The following is a 23,192-nucleotide window of genomic DNA, read 5'->3' on the forward strand; positions in this document are numbered from 1 at the left end:
GTGCTGAACTGTCTTAGGATTTCAGTGTCCTTTCAGCCCAGCCCAGGCTTCTAAACAGAGATTCTGAGAGCTACTTGCCTTCTACCACATCAGGAATAACAGCTGTACAGCAGCCTAGCTCTGGGTGTACTGTTCAGTCCTTTCCCACAAGTCATACAGAAATTTACAGTGAAATAACTGAAACATCTTCAATGAGAAAAGACCAGAATAGCCTTACTGCTGGTGGCTGATAACATGTCCATTCCTTTGGCAAAATTGGAAATCCTTTATTGTAGATCATAATTCAGTATTAAAGACTGAGAAATACTTTATTCTAGCAGAGCCTTAATTCATTTTGGCAGCTGCGCAGCAGCAATAGCTTCATGCCCCACTTCAGGATTGCCCCATGTCACCCATCTCCAGGCAGGGGCCGAGTGCTTAGGGACAGAACACCTTCCAGCCATCAGGGCACAGCATGTCATCCTCCAGTGAGATCCACCTGTGAAAATGCTATATCAAATACCTCTGTGTAGTGCTCCACAAAATGCACTTCCAGTCCTTCTGTAATGAATCCAGCAAGGTCATAATAATCTTTTTTGTTCTCTGACGGCAAAATGATGCAGGTAACACCTGCCCTCTTTGCCTGTGGGGAGAAAAAGTTGGGCTGTTGAGTCCTAGGAATCCTTCCATGTACCAGAAACACCCTTCCCCATTTCTGAAAGCAAGAGCAGTTACTCTGGAGCATGATCCAGCTGTACTGTCTTCTATGAAGAGCACCAAGGGCATTTGTGATAGATGTCACCAGGGTGAAGCATGTTCTAGATCCCCCCTCAAGCCCCAAAACACCCAAGTCTCCAGTGCCATCTCAGCTGCAGGGACAGATGAGTCAGCAGCTCAGGGGATTGTTCAGAACATTCATTTTACAGAGTTTTAAGTATCTGTTCCAACTTGGGTGACAATAAAGCCTCAGATGAAAGCAAAGTTAGAAACAGCTTGTCAAACCAACCTACCCCATCAATACCCTTAGTACAACTCTACAGAACCTTCTGATAGGGACACCTTTCCTGTAAGGAGCACAAAGAGCAGAGCTGCTCCTCCCAGGACAGATTTGTACGCATTGCTTTAGGGATGATCCTGTGTTTAAGCCTGTGGCCACTCACACTCCTGCAAGTGCAGCCAGTCAGTGCCATAGCACAGGTTAGTCCTGTACTGCTGACTACTACAAACAGCTACTCGTTTTTAAGTCGTACAAGGAAAAGAAATCACACTGTACAAGGCTGTAGCCCAAATATATCTGGAGACAGAATACTGATGTGAAGCCCCAGCTCAATGGAGGAAGACCTAATAACACTGACTGAAAAATATGTGTGGTGCAAGGCTTATGTAGGCCAGAATTGTGCAGGTGAAAAGTAGGGAGAGAGCCTGAATGCTTGGAAAGAAACTGAAAACTGAAAACAGATGAAACCAAAAATACAAATACTAAATCTAAGTTCTTCTTTATCTAAGACATCTGTATAAAATTTCAAACAAATTCACACTGGAATTAGGGAACAGAGCCTTGATTTTAAGAATGTACCTTAGAGATGCTATCAGATCTGCACTGGATGCCCTCCTGAAACAAGCAATTCAACACAGCAGAGGTGATTGAATTGCACTGGTCTGATAGAGCAGACAGCTCTGACAACCAGTTAAAGCTGTCAGTCACCTTCAATTCTGCCAGTGTAGGTGGAATTGAGCTAGGCCAACATACATGCTCTGGCACAAAGCCTGGAGCCCCATCCCTTTCCTCACAGCCAGAGACACAGCCAAGATCCCCATCTCCCCCCACACACTTTTCCAAGCCATGTATGGAATGAAATCTGCCTCTCCCAGTTCAAGGAGCAACCCCAGCACAACAGGCTGTCCCTGTCCCCAGTGAGCCCAACCCAGGGCTCTCCTGTGGACAACGCAGAGACAAGAGAAGAGCTCTTACTGCAATAGTCTTCTCCTTGATTCCACCAACAGGAAGAATTTTTCCAGTCAATGACACTTCTCCAGTCATGGCTACATTCTGCCTCACTGGGCAATTCATGGCCAGGGACAGCAGAGCTGTTACTATGGTACATCCTGCGCTTGGTCCATCCTTCGGGGTTGCTCCCTGTTTAAAAAAACAAAGCACAATTCCCTTGCTCATTCAAGAAGCAGCATAGTCAGACAGTACTCTTGTCCTTGTTTTAACATTGTCCAAATTTCATGAAACCTCACAAAGGTTTTTTGCATGTGTGAGTGATGGCACCCCGCTATTTGAATTGGCTGATATATTAACAACTGTGACATTCCTCACCTTATTCATGAGAAATAATCCACAAATGAGTTCACAAATGTGGTTTCTGGCATGATGCCACCACCATATTCACTGGGCTCAGGTCTTTGAGCAAGCAACATCAGTGGAAAAAAGAGCATAAACACTTTGAAGCTCTTTCCTAGACCTAAGTCAACATCACAAGGGGAGAGTGTCAAGAGTAACAAATTAGTGGAGGACAATATCAAAAATCATTCAAGGCAGAAAAAGTCAGTATGTAAAGCCCCACAAAATCCAGGCCTGAACTAGTGACAGTCTGGATTTATCTGAGATCAAACCTCCCTGTGGTAAGAGCAGAGGAAATCAATGTTTGAGAGGGAGTAGAGACAGAGATCATGTCTGCTGTTTTCTCATCTTTCAGGCAATGAATTCACAGACAACAATGCAGTACCTGGACAAATACAGAGCAAGCTGCAACAAAGACAATGCACATGGAGCACTCAGTAGTCCAGAAGTAAAGCTGGGGCACAGACACAGCTCAAAATCTGTATTCAGTAAAGCACCTGCCCAAAGCTTGTTACACAGCATGTGAGCCACTCTGAGCACTGTGGGCATTTATTTTCAGCCCCAAATATTGGACAAAAGCAACCACTGCCATTATATGGACGAGGAAGCATGGCACAGAGATCAGTAGTATTTTCAATTATGGGTAAATTACTTGAAGCCTTTAAGGCCTAGTAACAAAGAGACCTAAACTTTGATGTCTTTGTAACTTCATCCAAGCATTTATCCAAAACACTTCTCTCTATGTCATGGTTTCCCCACCTGCACAACAGGCCAACAGCTGCAACAAAAGCTTAGGTTTCTTTAGAAAATTATCCAAGCCCCTGTATTGTTGCCACATGCTTGCTATAGAAAGGAATGGAAACATGGCTCATAAGAAGACCTTCACAGGAGCCTGAAGAAAATGTCTTCATTCCTTGGTTTTACTGCTAGAAGAGGGCATTCTGCACAACACAGGGACAAACGAAGTGCCTTCCAGCTTTACATCTAAGGGAGCAAACCAGCTGGGCTGCTGTGCACGCTCTGTGAACTCTGCATCAGTTTACCTCTGGCACATGCAGGTGGATATGAGAAGATATAAGAAAGTCATTGTTGGGGTCCTTCTGCATCAGAAAGGCTCTTGCAAATGTGTATGCAATTTTGGCACTCTCTTTCATTACATCTCCCAGTTGCCCTGTTACTTCAAGTGACCCATCCTTGTTTTCCTTGTCTTTGGGTCGCCTCAGGGATGTTTCAATAAACAGAGTGGAACCTCCTAAAAAAAGAAAAGAAAAACAACATCTGAAAAAAGTTAAAGGCAAATTAAACGAGAAGGTTTTGGTGATGCAGAAGATATGTCAGGCATTTGGAACTGATGCTCTCTGATGAGACACTAGCCCTTGTATAGAAAGCAGCTGAAACCTGTTCCTTAAATACCTTCAGGAAGGCCAGCTAGAAATCTCAACAGTCTCCATTCATTGCTTTTTTGGACTTCACCTTCTAGGAACACAGATGCAACCACTACTTAATGGAAAAAACAAGTTCTTATAATGGTTTCATGTTCTTTGTTTCCTCCGAAAGTAAGCTGAGTTCATAAAACACTTTTAGCCACTTCAATTCTCCAGTGCCAGCTATCTATTTATCTTCTCCACCATACTGATAATTTCCCTCTTAACTACTTGAATTCTACCCAAGGTCAATTTGAGTGTGAAGAGGTCATGTCCTTTGCTATGTGCTGTATTTCCATCCTGTAGTGCACATAAGCCCACAAGTTACTAGGGGAGTAATCCAATGAATGGTAAGCAGCCAACTGCACCCACTCCACAGAGTGCTGGAACACCTATACCCGCCCTCAACACCAGAAGTCAAGTCAGTGTTGCACATCACTGACAAGACACAGCATTCCTCAGCTGTGCTGTGTCTCACAGTGGCACCTCCTGCTGCTGATGTTCCTAATGTACATCAATTGTATGGGGTATGGAGCTTGAAGAGAAAACATGCTGACCCCTAAGCTAAGATGAGCCTGGGCAAGGGCAAAAGAAAGGCTCCCTTCTTCAAGGAAGTAGTATTCAGGATCCAAAGGCCAAAGGAAATTCCTTTTACTGGTGCCTGTAGAAAAACATCACTGGACTCAGTTCTGACTATTACATTCAACTTTGAAAATTACACAGAAATGTAGGCATTAACTCAAAATTAATTTTGTCTCACCCATAGCTGTCCAGGCCAGACCCATCACCACTCCTGGGGGAGTGGTTTCATACATGCGATCCACAGTGAAGATGGGCTTTCCTACAAAGTCCTGCAGGTTTTCAGGTGTTACTTGGACCATCTCTGCTTCTCCACTCACAATTTTATAGGCAGATTTCCTCAATACCTGGGTGAGATAGTAATTTATCTCTGTAAGAAAAGCTGAGAAGGCTGATGCACAGTGGTTGCAGTTACACGTAACTTCCCCTCACCTTTTCTACTTGTTTCTGCAGATTTCTCACCCCACTCTCTCTGCAGTACTGCTTGATGAGAACAGTCAGGACATCTGATGTGATCTGAGCTTTGTTTTCATCCAAGCCACACAGAACTCGTGCTTGAGGGACCAAGTATCTCTGAAAGAAATAATCCCCCACATCCTTTTCTTAGTATTTGTGACGAAAACCTAGTGGTTCCAACTCAACTTTCTGCTGTTAGCTCAACACTGCTTTCTGGTGTCCACAGCCTATGGCACACTGGAGTTACTTTAACTATGTGCTCAAATCAAAGGAACTCTGTCCAAAATACCATGTGCCTAATTTTTTTGGACATAGTTGGATGTAAATATGTAAGCCTGAATCTGCCAAAAAAAAAATCTACCAGATGTAATTCACATAAAGCACAATATCTTACCTCTGCAATTGCAAGTTTCTCTTCTGCTACGTATCCAGACACATTGATCACTTCCATTCTATCCCGCAATGGCTCTGGAATGGTTTCTGTTACATTGGCAGTACAAATAAAAAGTACCTGGAAGCATTAAAAGAACCTACTGAGAACTTTCATTAACCACTTGCTTTACTCCAAGCACTAAGTTCCTAAGTTCTGTGTTTCTCTGTCCAAAGGGCTACAGCAAGATCACCCTCTCTATGGAATTAGTTTTTAATAAAAGTCTGGATTTTAGAATTATGTAATAGCATGTTCCCTACCCCCAAAATAAATGTTTAGAAATACACAACGCACAAACTGAGAAATCGGAATGGTTTGATAGGGACCAGAAAATGGGAGATCTAGATCTCACTCATAAGTTCTTTCCACCTCCTAGGAAATTAGCTGAGAATGACCCAATTATCTATACCTACTCCTAATATGTCAATTCTGTAACTTATGTCAGCTGCACAAAAAGTGCAATAGTGTGTAAAGATGACCAATTTCAAAAGCTGCATTAGGCCACCTCCCTTGATTAGCTCTGCCAATTATCACGTAAAGGAAAACTCTTGCCTTTTCTAGTGGAAACCACACATCTTGAGCAGCATTAGGCCACCTCCCTTGACAGTAGCTCTGCCAATCATCACGTAAAGGAAAACTCTTGCCTTTTCTAGTGGAAACCACACATCTTGTTTGTCCCTGGTTCTACAGGGAGTTAGGGCTACAGGACATATGCAGGTGATCATGTTCTTTCATGTACAGACACTTCACTTAAAATCAACTCCTACAGAGACAGCTGTGTACCATTTATGTTCCATCTGATTTTCCAACAGAATGTCAGCATCTTTTCATGGACAGGAAATCTCTGCATTGAAACACATTCAGACATTCTGGCTCTACAACCTCTGCAGAGAAGAGAAATACCTTTGACAAATCCACAGGAACATCAAGATAATGATCCAAGAAGTTAGAGTTTTGTTCTGGATCCAATAGTTCGAGAAGAGCTGAGGATGGATCCCCTTGATAGCCTCTTCCTATTTTATCTACCTGTGGGAGAAAAGAATTTAATACTCTAAGAAGTTTCCTACCATGATAAATTCTCAATCAAGATTTTTCTCAAGGCTCTATCTGAAAATGTTCATGAGTGTTCATTAACATCCCATACCAGTCTGCCACTTTTCTGTGCACTCATCCAAGTCCCCCCCCCAAGTCTTCCTGTGTGAGCACATGACACACCTGAGAAGACACAGGACTTTTGAGTGTTGCAGAAAATCACCATGAAGTCTCAGGCAATAAAAAGCACTACTACTAGTGGGCTACTACTTGTTAAACTGAGATAAGCTATAGGCACAGACCAGAACACTTACTCCACAGTGAGAGGACTAGAGTGCTAGCTTACACCACTTCCCTAATACGCCAGCGCAGACACACTCCTCACTCTGCCCAAGGTGCAAAAAGCCTACACACAGCCATCCAAGCAGAGCCAGATTAGTGACTTGGGCTGTTGTCATAGTCAAATTGATTGAGGATCATGGGGACTTCCTGAAGTCATCCTGAACAACCCCACTGCTCACACAGGGCCACTAGAGCCAGCCACCCAGGACCATGGCCAAGGTCAGTGACTCATCTAGCACTGTGAACTCTCCTTCTGAGGACACAAACAGGGCCACTGCTTCTTCTCCCTTACGAGTAGCATTAACTGGCCTTAATGAAATTTGCTGCTACAGCCAAGGCAGGGCTTCTGGCCAACACCAGTCAAGTATCATAACCTACAGGTCCCATTACCTTTCAAATCACGATATTCATTGGTTACATCATGCTGCAACAGATGACAAGTTTATTGGTCCCACATACAATTCCTCCCAAGAATCTGTTTATGTAGAAACAGGCGATCCCCCAGCCAGGGAATAATGTGCTCTGACTCCATGATTCAGGAGCTTGAACAAATGCTTTATTAAGCTATACTATATTACACTAATACTATACTAAATAACATACTAAAGAGATACTATACTAAAAGGATACTATACTAAAAAGATACTACAGAAAAACCTATGACTGTCTGGAGACAGTCAGGACACAGCTTTGACTCAACTGGCCAATCAATCCAAACAATCATCAGCAGAATCCAATTAATAAACTCTTTTTGGTAAACAATATCCATAACACATTCCACATGTGCCAAACAACAGAAGCAGCAAGTAGAGATAAGAATTGTTTTCTCTTATTCTCTGAGCTTCTCACTGCCTTTCCCAGGAAAAATCCTGGGAGAGAGTTGTGCCTGCTGCTCTCTGTGAAGAGAGCTGTGGGCACATCTGCTGTTGGTCCTTCCCAGGTATGGCACACAAGAAGGCCAGAATGACCTTGAGTCTATTCTGAACACCTGCTATTATATCCTGTCCTTATATGCTTTTCGACAGAGCATTAGGCTGGTAGCCCTGACACATTTATTCTCAAATCAGACCACAAATTGACTGTAAGCAATTATTCCTTAGAGTCCTGCTTTAGACCTACTGAGACTGACTCTTGCTAATAATCACATAGGCAACAGTGGATTTGTGCACAGTGACACACTCACATCTATGCAGGAAACACAAGAACTACGGAAATTCTCAATATCCAGCCAGGTCCATTACAATCAAAACAGCTATAATTTAATCAGAAGGACACAACTAGAATTTTAAAGCTGGAGTCTGTTTTAAGGAGAGAAAACAAAGCATCTAAGGTATAAGGAACTTGATAGCCCAGCCTCATATGAACAGAAAGCACCTGGGATTTTTAAGAGAGTTACTGCTTCACCTTTTCTCTGAGGATCACAAATTGATACATATTTTTAAGAGCAAAACCTAGAAGAAAGACCAAATACTTCACCTCATCGATCAGTATAAGTGGATTCTCTGTCTTGGTCTTCTTCAGACACTGGATGATTTTTCCTGGCATTGCTCCAACATATGTCCTCCTGTTTTACCAGAGACTGTATTTAGGGAACCATTGAAAAGCACAACACAGAGCATACATCATGCAGCTGACAGAACAAGTATAACCTGCTGGGAAACAAGTCTTTATTTCTTCAACATCTATCAAAAGCATTCTCCATCACCATCCTAAGCACCAACACCCACGTAGTCTGTTTCTAGTAAAGAGAACTGACATGAATTTTGGCAAAATACTCCTGGACTACAGTTTTCATCTTTAGTTTAAACCACTTCTCAATTAGAGAAAAGCAAAGAGGTTAGGCTGAGAATAGAGATGTTGGAACTTTCATGGGTTTTGGGAAAGAAACGTTAGAAAAGGTAGTATTTCACTTCTTCACTTGATAGGGACAAAAAGACCAGTATAAATCAAAAGACACTAAAGGAACAAATTGCTAATAGCAAAATATAACCTTCCTGCTAGAGATTGCTTCTGGTATCCAGAAACAAGCAGAAGCAAAGAGTGTAACAACAGAGTGAAGGCTGAGAGGCACAGAACAGAGAACATCTGAAAAACATAGAAAATATTTTTCTCTGCTTCTGGGTAAGGCAGAGCCCTGCAGGTTCCATTACTGCACAGAATGGCTACTCTTACTGGTTTGAACACACCACTGGTTTTATGTTCAGATACAGACCCTCTGCTCTGGTGAGGCCACACCTGGAATAAGCATGCCTAGTCCTGCACTTAGGAGTTCAAGAAAGACAAGGAACTGCAGGGGAGGGCTGTCAAGGTGATCAGGGCACTGGAGAATCTCTCACGGGAAAGGCTGAAGGAGCTGGGCCTGTTCAGCCTTTAGATGACCGGAAGGGGATCATATCAATGTGTAAAAATATCTGAAGGGTGGTGTCAAGAGGACCGGACCAGACTCTTGCCAGTGGTGCTCAGTGACAGGACACAGGCTAATGGGCACAAACTCAAACACAGGAATTCCACCTGAATATGAAGGGAAACTTCTGTACATTGAGGGGGACAGAGCCCTGTAACAGGCTGCCCAGAGAGACTGTAGGATCTGTTTCTCTGGAGACATTCAAAACTTGTCTGGACACCATCCTGTGCAACCTGCTGTAGCTGAACCTGCTTTACACAGAATCACACAGAAACACTAGGTTTGAAGAGACCCTTCAAGATGGTCAAGTCCAACCCAGCCACAACACCTCAACTAGACCATGGCACCGAGTGCCACATCCAGTCCTTTTTTATGCACATCCAGGGATGGCGACTCCACCACCTCCACAGGCAGACCATTCCAGAACTTTGTCACTCTTTCTGTAAAAAACTTTTTCCTAATGTCCAACATAAATTTCCCTTGGTGCAGCTTGAGACTGTGTCCTCTGGTTCCATCAGTTGCTGCCTGGAGAAAGAGACCAACCCCCACCTGACTACAACCACCTTTCAGGAAGTTGTAGAGAGTGATAAGGTCACCTCTGAGTCTTCTTTTCTGCAGGCTAAACAACCCCAGCTCCCTCAGTCGTTCCTCATAAGGCTTGTGCTCCAAGCCCCTCACTGGCCTCGCTGCCCTTCTCTGGATGCACTAAAGAATGTAAACTTCCTTCCTAAACTGAGGGGCCCAGCACTGCACACAGCATTCAAGGTTTGGCCTCACCAGTGCAGAGTACAGGGGAAGAATGACCTCCCTAGTTCTGCTGGCCACACTATCCCTGATACTGACCAGGAATCATTGGCCTTCTTGGCCACCAGGGCACACTGCTGGCTCATGTTCAGCCAACTGTCGACCAGTACCCCCAGGTCCCTCTCTGCCTGGGCACTGTCCAGCCACACCATCCCCAGCCTATAATGTTGCAGGGGGTTATTGTGGACAAAATGCAGGACTCGGCACCTGGACTTCTTAAACGTCATCTCACTGGACTCTGCCATCCCTCCAGCCGTTCCAGGTCTCCCTGCAGAGGCCTCCTGCCTTCCAACAGACGGACACACGCTCCCAGCTCAGTGTCGTGTGCAGATTTACTAATGAAAGACTCAATCCCCTGGCTGCCAGCTGGATGCAGCACTGCTCACCCCCCCTCTCTGGGCCAGCCATTCAGTCAGTTCTGAACGCAGCACAGAGTGCTCCTGTCCCAGCCCTGGGCTGCAGCTTTTCCAGGAGTGTGCTGTGGGAGACAGTGCCAAAGGCCTTGCTGGAGAGCAGGTACACAACATCCACAGCCTTCCCAGACAACATCCACAGCTTTTCCTGCATCCACCAGGAGGGTCACCGGATCATAAAAGGAGACCAGGTTGGTCAAACAAGACCTACCCCTCCTAAACCCCTGCTGGCTGGGTCTGATACCCTGGCCATCCTGTAAGTGCTGTGCGATGAGACAAAATTTAAACTGTTCTATTATCTTACTGGATATTGAGGTCAGGCTGACTGGCCTATATTACCAGGATCCTCCTTCTCACCCTTTTTGTGAATGGGCATCACATTGGCCAGCTTCCAGTCATCTGGAACCTCACCAGTGAGCCAGGACTGCTGATAAATTATGGAGTGCAGCTTGGCAAGCTCATCTGCCAGCTCCGTCATCACCCTGGAGTGGATCCCATCTGGTCCCATAGATTTATGAACATCCAGCAGTTCAGCAGTTCTCTGACGGCCTCCTCCTGGATAACAGGGGGCCCATTCTGCTCCCTGACACCATCTACCAACCCAGGAGGACAGTTGTCCTGAAGAAAAGCCATATTTCCACTAAAGACTGAGGCAAAGAAGGTGTTAAGCACTTCTGCCTTCTCCCCTGCTTTAGCAAGGGAATGGCCTAGACTATCTCCAGAGGTCACTTTCAATCCCAGCCATTCTAGGATTTTTTGTATGTGGAAGGAAAATAAACCTATGGAAGGGTCAGATCTACCCATTTTTATTATCTTCTTGTTTTCTCCATGAATCTACTGTTTTTTTATTTACTTCTTGTTCTCCCCATGAATGTTCTTCTTTCCAAGTTTTCCTCATGCAACATCTCCATCGTGATTATTTGGAAACCAAGGCTCAATCACACCTGAAGACACATGTGAATGACCCTGTTCAAACTGTCACCATTCTCTAGTTCTGACATCTACAGACACATATGTATTAGCATTTATCATCAGTCCAGTGCTTTTGGGTAGCTCACTTGGCTTTTCAAAGCTGAGAATACAGAAGAAACAGGGAGCAACTGCACTTAGAAACACAAATATAATTAGCTTCCAAACTTTACCCTTTGCTATCTCTTTCACCTCTTTCTATATCTCAACTCCTGTCAGCAAGGGTTGGCAGAACAGAGATGAGAATTACATACATTGTCCAACTTCAGTTAGATTCCTATTTACTTTAGTAAAAACTGCTGGACAGAGAAATTTCTCAAGTCACACTGACCTGTGTCCTTTTATTTCTGCAACATCAGTCATCCCTCCAACACTGAAGCGGAAGTACTCTCTGTTTAGGGCTCTGGCAATGGAGCGAGCAATACTGGTTTTGCCAACTCCAGGGGGACCATAAAAACACAAAATCTTCCCCTGGGTGGATCCTCGCAGCTGGCTGACTGCAATAAATTCCTGTAAAACAGATAAAGCACCAGCAGTGAACAGAAGGGAACACCAGCAACACCAAAACACATTTGTTATCAGGTCAAGCAGTGATTACAAAACAAGCATCATACACAAAACTGGTTCTCAAAGGACTTGCAGGAGGGCAAGGGGAGAAGCTAAGTCAGGATACTGATGCATCTGTTTTGCCTCTGGTTATTTATGCTTGGTTGTCTCCAGGTTCTGTGCTCTGTATCAATCTCACCAGAACAAGAAGGCTCCACTGCCTTGGAGCGAGAGTTCAAGTTCTTCTCCCGGCTTCTCTTGCTCTCACCTGAGTCTGTCAAGCTACATGTGAGCATCTCCTACTGCACCACTCCCATGCACTACATTAAGCTTGTCTCATTTCACACTTCCGTGACAGACAACCCTCAAGTAACACTGAACAGTTCAGGAATCAAAAGATCACAGTTCAAAACTGAAACCTCAACTGATTATACACTTACAGTGAAGAAACAACTGTGCAAGTGGGGAAAAAAATCAAGAGACTGCTTCCCTTGGACACTTACTTGCCCAGCATTTAGGGCAAACTGGAATACTGCAGTTTGAAATGAGAATGTAACCTTCACTGCCACAAGTAATTACGCACATTAACTGATTACCAGAATATTTGGGTCTTTCACGCAGCTTTCTGTTTGATCAATTAAATGGACTGCAATCTAAAACACATCCAAAATGCCTGATGTTAAGCAGTGTGAAATGGGACACACTGCCTACTTCTGCCTTACCAGAATTCGCTTCTTGACGTCATCCATTCCATAGTGATCCTCCTCCAGAACTGCTTGGGCTCTAGCCAGCTCCAGGTTCTCCTCGCTACACTTACCCCATGGGATGGATGTCAGCCAGTCCAAATAGTTCCGTGTAACACTGACAGAAACACACAAATGAGAGTGACTGACCAGCTCATGTCTTCCTCCACCACCTTCCAAAACAAGCTCATCCAGAACAAGTGGGATATAAATTACTCATGGAAGAGAGCCATCACTATTTGGGCTGTCACTGCTAACCTTTTTCATGGTCTTCAACCTCCACCCATAAAAAAACCAAAGTTTTTTTCACACTTTTGCTTTTCTGAAACAAAGAATCTCCAACACCACAGGGAAAGATTTAAGATGAGGAAAATGATGCCAATATGGAAGTTAACAGTAGAGATAATCAGCATAAACAAAATGAAGAGAACACAGGTGTGTCAAACCACTAGTCACTTCTAAAACTATACACTTATCAGGATCAAGGATCAGGAATTCAAGTGTACAGGAAGGTCTGCACAATGCAGTAACTATCAAACTCTGCACAGTCATGGACACGGAAGCACAGCATCCACCTGAGGACAATTGCCATGTCATCAGAGCTTTGGCTTTTTTCTACCAAGTACTTGCTTTGCAAATTTGCAACCACTGCTAAAACTCTGAAGGAAAGGGAAAGGTACTAAATGCTGCCTGTGAAGCCCAGTATGTCTTTTCCATGATTGCCAAGATGCTGCTCATCCAAAGGCATGCTTGCCCTTAAACACAGTCTTTTGCTCTGTAAAAGATACTTTTAAAAGCAGAGACCCAGAACATTAAGAGAGCTGATGAATATACCAACTGCTGTATAATATAGCACACTCTGACTCAAACGACAAGAAATGTTCACTTCAACCTCAGTTTCTGACAATTTACATCACAGAACACGTGTTACAAACTATTCATTCACTCCTTAGCAATTCCAACCCTGCCCCAATACTTCAGGGACCACCTCAGGTAGGTTAGCCAATGACATGTATTAGGTTCTCTCACATCTACTGAAGACACCGAAGTACAAGAAAGAAGGGCCAAAACTGAGGGCAGAAAAAGAATCACTGCACATTTCATGAGGAACTAACTGCACATTTTGTATCTCTAGCATCAGACTGCAAGAGAAGACAGAAGACCTAAAATGATCAAAAGAGGTAGACTACATAAGTAAACACAGGCAATTTGGAGAAAAATCCTATGATGTAATGATATGCTATGGGGAAGGGAGGGGAGGGACTAAGGTAAGTGCTTAATAGAACTGCACCATTGCTTCACTCTCCTAATGAACCCTGACAGCACGACATGGCCATGCACTCACTTGAATTCTGAGGAGTGATTATCCAACAAGCCCAACTTGTTCAACTCTTCATCAATCACATCCATGACATGTTTTGGCACTACCAGCTCCTTTAGTCGCTCACGGAATTTCTCTTCTATAGCATCCTTGTCCTCTTTTTCCAGACCTAGTTCTTTCTTAATGATCTTCAACTGCTCTTGAAGAAGATACTTGCGATGTGTTTGCTTGATCTTCTCCTCAACCTAGACAAAGCAACAAATACAGTAACTAATGTGTTCCTGGTACAGCCTATCTAACATCAAATGCTTCCAAATACTCCTCAGTTATAACATTCCCAGCAACTGAAAATACTACTTGGAACTCATCTGCAGTGTATTCTGACACAAGAAGTGACTTAATAACATACTCCAGTACCCTCCATATCTTGGTGCCCTTCACTAGCCATGATTCAGTGCTTCAATGTTCTGTTTGTGTTGGGGAGACCAAAAGCTGGGCAGACTAATCCAGATGTGACCTCCTTAGTACCAAACAGAGACGGCTAACCACTACTCTACCTGCTGCCTACACAGGGCAGCTGAAGCCCAGTATGCAGTTGGCCTTCCTCCTGGTGGCCTTGCCACAAGGCCAGTCTACTAATTCACGGTCAGCTTCCTTCACATCAGGCCTTCAAAGTCCTTTCCTGTATAGCTATTTTCTATCCTGATTATTCCAGGCCTGGTCTGGGACTATGAATTTCACTTGGCAGAACTTAAGTAGGTTCTTACTGACTCCCTGAGGGGATACTGTCCTAGGTTACAATATAAAGATGTATTCTATTCCCATCCTCAAGAGCTGTTGAAACCAGGAGGGGCATTGTTTTTAACTTATCCCCTGTTAATGGGCCCATCAATGTCTTGCCACATGACTCAGCTATAACTCCCTCCGGGAGCCATTTCTGTAAGGCATGACTCAAGAGAATGGTAACAGCCCATTGTGAGATGCTCTGCCCAGGGGGGAGGAGCTAAGCATCCCCACCTGGATATAATATGGGTTTTGGGACACAACAAGCAGTTTTTCCACTGGATTCCCAGAGGAATGGCCGCCCTTACCCACTGGTTTTCCAGAGGACAAAAGCTACCAGTTCGTTTCTACAGGATCACCACTTCAACAAGACCATTTCATCCGGACTGCTATCACCACCCTAACTAGGAGGGTGTCAGGTTGTATTCTGACTCCATCAGTGCTTTTTCTCTTGTATTATTGCATGTATTTGGTTTTTTTTCCCCTTTTCCTAATAAAGTGTATTTCTGACTTCAAGTCTCTCACTGGTTTTGCTTTCAAACCAGAACAGATACCACTAGTAGCTGGCTGAAGTTAGACTTTACCACGTTGACCACAACCTTTTCTGCCCATTAGTCTAGCAAATTTTTTCACCAACCTCATACTACATACTTTCAGTCTGTAACATCCCAATTTAGTCAGAACACTATTACGGTTGACCTCAGCAAAGGTCATGTAAATGTCAAGGTATACAACAGTCATTGCTAGAATCCTAGAATCATTTAGGTAGGAAAAGACTCCTAAGATTATTGAGCCAACAATTAACCTAGCACTGCCAAGCCTGCCATCAAGCCATGTTTCCTTTCTGTGTTCTGGGCTTCTCATGAGAGAAGACAATTAGGCAGTTTGTTTTTGGGAAATCCCTTCTGGCCCTTCCAAATCATGTCATTTTTCATTTGCCTGTATGGGACTTATTGGAGAATTTTCCCCATAATCTTCCCAGGGACTGGGGGCAGGCTAACATGCCTACAGTCTCCCTGATTCTCCTCCTTGGAGACGGGCATGGCATCTACCTTTTCCTGCTTCCCAGGAACCTCTCCCATGACCACAGTGCTTTAATGATGAGTGAAAAAACAAAATAATGACATTGATAAGCCCTCAGCATCCTTGGATGTATATCTGGTCCCACAAACTGCATCTGTTCAATTCGCTTAAGAAGTCTCCAACCACTCCAATCCCAGTCCAAAAGCATTTTGGACTTAACGTGAATTCTAAAAGCCCCAGTTACTGGGAGTTAACAAACAAAACATGATTCAGTATTCTCAAATATTTGCACTTCACATACTTCATTACCTTTTAGATGCAGTTATTGTATTCTGATTAAATCTTACAACAAATAGGAACTATTGCAGCTCACAAGAGTTAGCAGAAGGTCATTTGAAATAACTGTGCAATTTACACTAGTACATGCTATATACAGTATTAGGCTGTATATTGTTACACTGGTGCTTGGTAAACTGCAGACCTCTAGATTTATTTACCTGCTTGCATGAAATTACAACTTAAGACACAATTTAACAGCAGATGCTAGAGCCTCATGTCTTGTTACTTCTACCATGTGCATGAAAAACACGTTTCTAACAGAAGAACAGAAAACCTTAAATCTAAATAATGCACCCTTTAGAGCACATACCTATACTAAGCATCACAGTGGTGGATACAATATAAATACACACTAGGTATTTGTTACTCCAGAAACTTACCTCTCTTCCAAGACGCTGCTGAAGTTTGCTCAGCTCATACTCCTTTTTCAGAAGGGAAAGAGCTTTATAAAGCCGTTTGGGAATCTGCAAAAGACAGACACAAAATGAGTTTTGAGATTGCATACCCTTGCTAAGTAACACACACACACATATATATACACTTTGCCAAAGGCAGAATAAAAAACTTCAACAGGTTGTCTGGGAGAGCTTTACAGCACTTGCAGATGTGGAAAGACCAACATGTAGCAACTCCACAGCATGTAAAGAAAATTATTTGCTGCCGAAGATGCAGAGCACTCTGATTTACCAACAGTAAGTAAGTACTAATGATCTACTTTATCCTTCAACAGGAATCTAGTCAGTGATATTAACGTATGATCAAAAGTAGCACTGAAGTCTCTTCTGTACTGAGGCTGGTAAAGAAAATGGATGGACTGATTCCATGGATGGACAGATGGACTGATTCCATTCACACTGCTTGAGTGTAAAATTTCATCTTACACTGGTTTCTTCCAAGATGTCTTGAAGTTCGTGTGACTCTGCCCCTGTTAGGGCTGCACCCATGTCACTCAGATAGATAGGGTTATCTACCACACGCTGTCCAGCCTGCATCATCTGAAGCACAGACTCTCTGAAAATAAAAGGTAAAACACCCAAAAATGCTCTGTAAATTTACATTCAAAATGGAATATCCTAACTTACTTGTTATGACAGTACAATGAAATGAAACACAGCTCAGTTTCATAGCAAACTATTTTTTAAATTTGACTGTATCAAGTCTCAGTAACAGATAAATCACTTGGTTAGAGAAATGATCACCAATATATAAAACTAAGTATCTGAAATACTCTCCGAACAGTTATGTAGGATTTTTTTGTGCCAGGACTGCAAAACTTTTATCCTGCTTGTAAGACATGGATCAGATTATGATGCTTATTGCAGTGGGTTTCACTTAGACCCAGATCACCTGCCTTAGGACTCAATCGTTCTAAGTTGTTTCTAAATTGCACATCAGTTTTCAAAACTTTGATTCCAACAATGGACAAAGGTTACATCCCAAACCAAAAATCTATGTGACAATTCAGCAAATGTCTCTACCTCATTACAACTGAAAGGCAAGTGGTATAGAAAATGCCAGAATATTCCAGCCTGAGAACATGCTGTTCCCAAAGCAGGGCAGCATGGGAAGGACATACCTGTACAAGGGGTTCAAGGCAATGATGTCCCGGATTGTTTTAACAATTTCTGCAGTTAGTGCCTATAAACACAACAAAATCTAATCACCAAAAGAATGGAAAAGGATAGGCAAGATCTCAGTACAAATATGACATTTCCCAGAGTCCAGCCACTCACTGCAGTGGTGGGCTGTGATGGTTCTTGGTGCTGGGGCAGTTCCTGCTCACAGGAAAGGCAACAACAAGGCCTAGAGGCTGGCTTTCTGCATGCACAGAACTTGACTGGCTCTTGGCCAGAAGATACAATCAGGTTGAACACCCAAACCACCTTAGAGGAAACACTCAATTTGATGGAGGTCATCACACAGATTTAAGCACAGACCAGCCCCTTCATTCAGCACCTTTTGAAGTCAACAGTTTTAAGGAACTGAGCTGTTATAATGAAAATTCTTTGCTTTCATATAAACCCCTTGTGCAGTGACTGTGAGAAGAAGGAAGTATGTGCTAGTTTCCGCAGCCTGAAATTAGAGCCTGATTTTAGAAGTATTCCTTTTAAGCAAGACGTTTAGGTGCAATCCTACAGGACAAGTCCAAGCTTGTAAACTAATTCACTTACTTTAACCTCTTCTGTGATCTGAAAATCTTCATGAACCACATTCTCTACTTCTACCATGAGAACTTCCTTCGAAGAAGCAGCTATAGGATCTAGTACCAACTCCACAGCTTGGTCCTTTACTCCAGTCTCCTCTTCAGCCTCCTTCTTAGATCGCTTCTGTTTCCTTCTAATTTTTTGTTTGTTCTCAGGTTCCTCAGGCTCAACCTCGAGTTGTTTGTTTATACGAATCCTGAAAGCCAAAAGAAACCAGAAACAATCTATCACCCCGTTACATGTGATTTCAGCTCTTCAGCATGAAAAGGAGAAAGACTAAGTTGTATTTTGAACAAGCTAAAATTTAGAAAGGGCACACATTTGCCAGACACCATGTTTCATTATTTTGGCTTTTATACAGGAGTTTCCTTTTCTATGTGTTTCCCTTTAAATGCTCCTCAAATCTGGTATCTAGTGTGGTTCCTATGGACATGACTGACCAGTGCTCCATGTCTCAATCAAACATAAAGATCAATCCCCAAGTTATATCTTAGGAATAACAAAGAATATTTCCCTATAACTTCAAAGTAATAGGGAAATATTTCTGTTCCAAGTAACCCCAAACCAGCTTATTTCCAAAATGCAAACATGGCTGTGCTTTGATAATGCAGCAAGAGATCTAAGACTCCATTTGAAAAGGAATTGACTTGTGAATTCACATAAATTTAGCTGTGACAGGACTGCTCATTCTTTGCTGTCCAGAACAAATGCAAGTGAAGAAAAGTGAGGAGATGGAAAAAAAGCTATGCTTCAAAGAAAAACCCACCCTGGATGTGTCTCTTCTGCCATATTTCTGTCCTTGTATTTTTCCTTCTAATGGAAATTACTTATGTGATGCTTTTAAAAATACAATTTCTTAACTTAGTTAAAAATATCTGGCATAAATGGCTAAAACTAGTTTTTCAGCAAAAATAGCATTTTCTTCAATACAGTTCTGGGGCAAAATTATGTCTGGGACAAGACATAATTAACATTCTGGACCCTCCTCCCCTCCTTTTCTTAAAAGCAAAAATACTGGCTTGAATTAATTCCAGAGATTTTTTTTTCACCATTACTAAGCCTTGCTGCAATTCTCAAAGTAACTGCTAAACTTGAGCTTAATGAATGTTTGCTTGCATCATATCACAGTTGATATGACAATGACATGCACTGTCTCTTTTGTTTTGCAGCTAACCTGTCACAGCTGTGACAGTACATGGAATATCCTGACATTCTCAGGATATGATGTTGTAACAAAGCAAAAACTTGCCATACACAAGTTGTGTAGAAAAAAATGCAGGTATGTGGTGAAACTGATAAGAGATGTCTCTGTTTATACAGTAGTTTGCTGAGATGCAGTGAAGTACAAGTAACCAACCTTCGGTGTCCCATGACTATCATACGCAACTTGTCTCCAAGATCCTGCATTTCATGAATCTGGACAAAAGTTCCCATTTGGTATATTTCATTCAGATCCTCCACCACATCAGATTCGTTGCTATTGAACAAAAAAAAAAAAAAAAATGGGAGTAGATATTCAGAAACTTGAGATAGCAGGTCAAATTAAAAAAGAAAAAAACAAATCACTGGTTGCAGAACTTTAAGAGAACTTATGGGCAAAGACACTTAATCCCCATTGATTGCTACCATCACATAACCCCTTTCCAAATCACCCAAGTATCTGGACAGCTCATCTCCTTCCCAAACAACAACCCTTTTCGAAACCAAGACTCCAGCTCCCAGCAGTGCTGGTGGTGGCAACAAAGACTTTCACAGCATAAGGATGGTCTGAGACCAGCCACAACTTCTGCAATGCTATCCAAGGCAGGGCATTTAGGATGACAGCTTTTAGTGTAAATGCAACCTGGACAGCTTATTTCTGTTTTGTAAAAAGATCAAGAGAAACAACTTACTTGTCATCCTTTTTAAGAAAAACACCAGCATAAGGCTGGGCAAGCCGTACTTTCCTTCTCAGCAGTTCAACCAGCTTCTTATTTTTCACCTAGGACAACAGGTATGCAATCAGAGGTGGATTTTCTGTTATCTTTGCACTCCCAGGGTGTAAGGCCAGGCATGATGACACCCTACAACTAAATTATGAAGTCAGAGCTTATACAACTCTAGTCTTGTCTCCATTAGAGGACAGTAATATAGAAGTGGAAAAAAAAAGGTAGAGAAACATGAAATTTAAGTATTTTGAACAAGTCACTTCCCAGTCAAAATAAGACAAGCTCAAAGGCTGGGGGAGGAGCTAGACCTAATCTGTACAAGTCTTACAAGCAAGAAACCTGAGTTACTTGAACAGTATCTTGTAAGTTTTTGTTGCTATCACTGTCCCCTTCCCCTTCCATACCTGTATGTCCTAGCTCTCTGCTCCTGATGGGGAGTCAGTTCACCCTCCCCTATCAGCTGCCTGAATGCTTCCCAAAACCCCAGTTAAAATCCTCTTCTCCAAAGCCTTCTCTGCTCAATTCCTCTCCTACACCCATGAGTCTGAGTTCCTGCCTTGAGTTTCAGCCAGTATTTCTTCCTAGTTTACTTTCTTACTCCCCTCTGATCTCAAAATGCCACACACCTGTCCCTGGCAGATCTCTCAGCAACACTGTTATCACAGCAGGCTGAATCCTCAGTGACCAAGAAAATAACTCCTTGTGAATTCTGCTGCTGCATGAAGTCACCCTGCCAACCACTGAGTGCTCTTCAAAGTGATGGACATAAGCTGCATTACTCAATGCTTTGCTAACAACCAGCATGGTTCTGACAGAACAGCACGAGCTCTGTTGGCCTATTCTAATCTCAGCACACCTATTCTAATTTTGCACAATGTTTAGGAAAAATATGCTTACGAATGTCAAAGACATTAACAGGAAGAAAATTAGTAATTCCATAGGCACTGTAGAGATTCCACCTTGTCAGGTAAATTGCAGCACAATAAACTCACAGGATAAGAGAAAACATTTAACAATTCTGTGAGACATTGTTGATCCAAGCATTTAAATTGATGACTTCTCTACATAAGTCTTCTATGATTACACGCTGTTAATAATATATAATCTTCTCCTTCCCCTAACACATCTATAAAGACCCTAGAAGCTGCACATATCAGATTTGGATATGCAGAAAAATACTATATTAGAAATAACATTATGCTAAATAATACTATAGGAACAAGAAAATATTGATTTATTTTATACTACGTTTACTTCAAAATCAGACTGGCAACACACCAGAAAGACACAAAAATACAAGTAATTGTTCCAGACTGGGTTTCATTTAAGGAGAAAAAAGTATTTCTGGCCTGTAAGCTCAAGCCACACATCAGTGATGTAATTCATAACTCTTAAAATCTTTATGGGGTGCAGAGGGAAAAGATCACACTCTAAAAGATCACACACTGGTGACTGCCATCCCCATTCCTCAACACCCTCTCCCACCGCAGCTGTACCGCTCTACACAGAATTCCTGCTTTTTCCTTGCAGCTCACAGCTTGCTGCCTTCACCAAGGTCTCGGTGCTCTGACACCAACCTACGGCACCAAAACAAGGACACGTTTGCTTAACCTTCATCAGGGAACACAAAAATGACAGCGAACTTCGAGAGACTGTATGTGAATCGTCGACCTTCTCTGTTAGGAGAGCTGCTGACGCAATAACTGTGAAACTTCAACTGGCCCAAAAGAAACCGTTATCCCGACACGACTGGGTTACAAAGCTCGAGCTAAAGGCCGAGCAGCGGCTGCCCGTGGAGGTCACGCAGGCGGCTGCCTTGCTCTGCAGTTCAAGGAACCTGCCAAGGCAGAGAGAGCGGCCCGGAGATGCGGCACCGCCAGCGGCGGGGTCAGTCGGTGACTCCCGCACGGCCTGGGGTGATTCTACTCTGAGACCCCCGCCCGAGGCCGCAACGCTGGGCTGAGCCGCCTCCGGCCGCCCTGCGAGCAGCCCAGAGCACCTCCCGCCGCGGCCCCGGCACTTCACAGCAGAGGCAGCTTCCGCCCAGGCCGGGCCGGCAGAGCCGAGCCCCGGCCCCGGGACCGAGGGCTCGGCGGCGGCTCACCTCGATGATCTTGATGAAGCGCGGGAACACGGGGTTGCGCGTCACGGCGATGAGCGGGACGTTGGGGAAATGCTCAGGGACGAGCAGCGGCGTCAACGCCGTTATAACCGGCCCGGCCCCGCCGCTGTCCGCCCCGCCACCGCCACCACCACCACCGCCGTCCTCGCCGCCGCCTTCCACTGCGTCTCCCCCCGGCAGACCGCCCGGGCTGCGCTGGTGCCAGCGCGGGCCGGTGCTGAAGGCGGCGCGGGGAGGCGGTGCGGAGCCCAGCGGGGTCGAGACGGCGGCGGCGGGGGCCCAGAGGCGGCGCCGCGTGGGCCCCAGGACGGGCCCGGTGACAGCAGGCCGCCAGCGCCCGCACAGCCGCCACCAGCGCGCGGCCGCCATGCTGCCGGCGCGCGCGCCTCACTTCCGCCCTCTCGGCAGCGCCCGCCCCGCCCGCGCGGGGTCGCGTGGCGGCGCGCACGTCCGAACCCTCCCGTGACCGCGGGTTCGAGCCCCAGTCCCGGCCGGGCGGGTGCCCGAGGGAGGGACGCGGCCAGCATGAGTGTGATTTGGCCCAGCCTTCCTTTTCCTCCTCCGTTCCCCGCAGTAGGCTGCCCAGACAACCGCCGAATATCTCCAAGAATGGCGATTCAGTAATTTTTCTAATGACCCTGTGCCACTGCTCCGGCAGCTTCTGTGTAAAAAAGTCCTTCCTGATATTCTGAGGGAGCCTCCCGTGTTTCTTTTGTGCCTATTGCCTCTTGTCCTGTCACCAGGCACTACTGAGAAGAGCCTGGCTCTGTCTTCACACCTCCTCTAGGTAGATATTGCTCTACATTTATGACATCCTTGAGACTTCCTTTGGCAGGCTGCAGTGCCAGCTCCCCCAGCCTTTCCTCAGGAGAGATGCCCAGTCCCTCCATCATCTCTGCTCTTCTCCGGACTCTTCATGGTGTGTCCGTGGGTGCTCGTAGTGGGGAGCCCACAGCTGAACACAGCTCACCAGCCGTGGCCTCAGCAGTGCTGAGGGAAGGCTG

At 44.2% G+C, this 23,192-nt stretch overlaps 1 protein-coding gene across 1 annotated transcript; it reads right to left on the minus strand.

Annotated features, from left to right (window-relative positions):
- Positions 1-245: 245 nt before the first annotated feature.
- LONP1 (lon peptidase 1, mitochondrial) lies at positions 246-22,579 on the minus strand. The gene is made up of 18 exons (XM_041422968.1): positions 22,171-22,579; positions 20,031-20,119; positions 19,496-19,615; positions 18,106-18,334; positions 17,511-17,572; positions 16,816-16,945; positions 16,315-16,398; positions 13,814-14,034; positions 12,448-12,586; positions 11,511-11,689; positions 8,066-8,153; positions 6,119-6,241; positions 5,180-5,296; positions 4,762-4,902; positions 4,511-4,676; positions 3,370-3,578; positions 1,952-2,116; positions 246-622 (listed from the first exon to the last, which is right to left on the minus strand). Exons 1-18 carry the CDS (start codon positions 22,555-22,557, stop codon positions 458-460), a joined length of 2,814 nt encoding a protein of 937 aa, XP_041278902.1. The 5' UTR covers positions 22,558-22,579; the 3' UTR covers positions 246-457.
- Between the last annotated feature and the right edge of the window lie 613 nt (positions 22,580-23,192).

Source organism: Onychostruthus taczanowskii, unplaced genomic scaffold (assembly GCF_017590055.1).
Source record: "Onychostruthus taczanowskii isolate IOZ18803 unplaced genomic scaffold, ASM1759005v1 scaffold110, whole genome shotgun sequence".
NCBI classification, from domain to species: Eukaryota; Metazoa; Chordata; class Aves; order Passeriformes; family Passeridae; genus Onychostruthus; species Onychostruthus taczanowskii.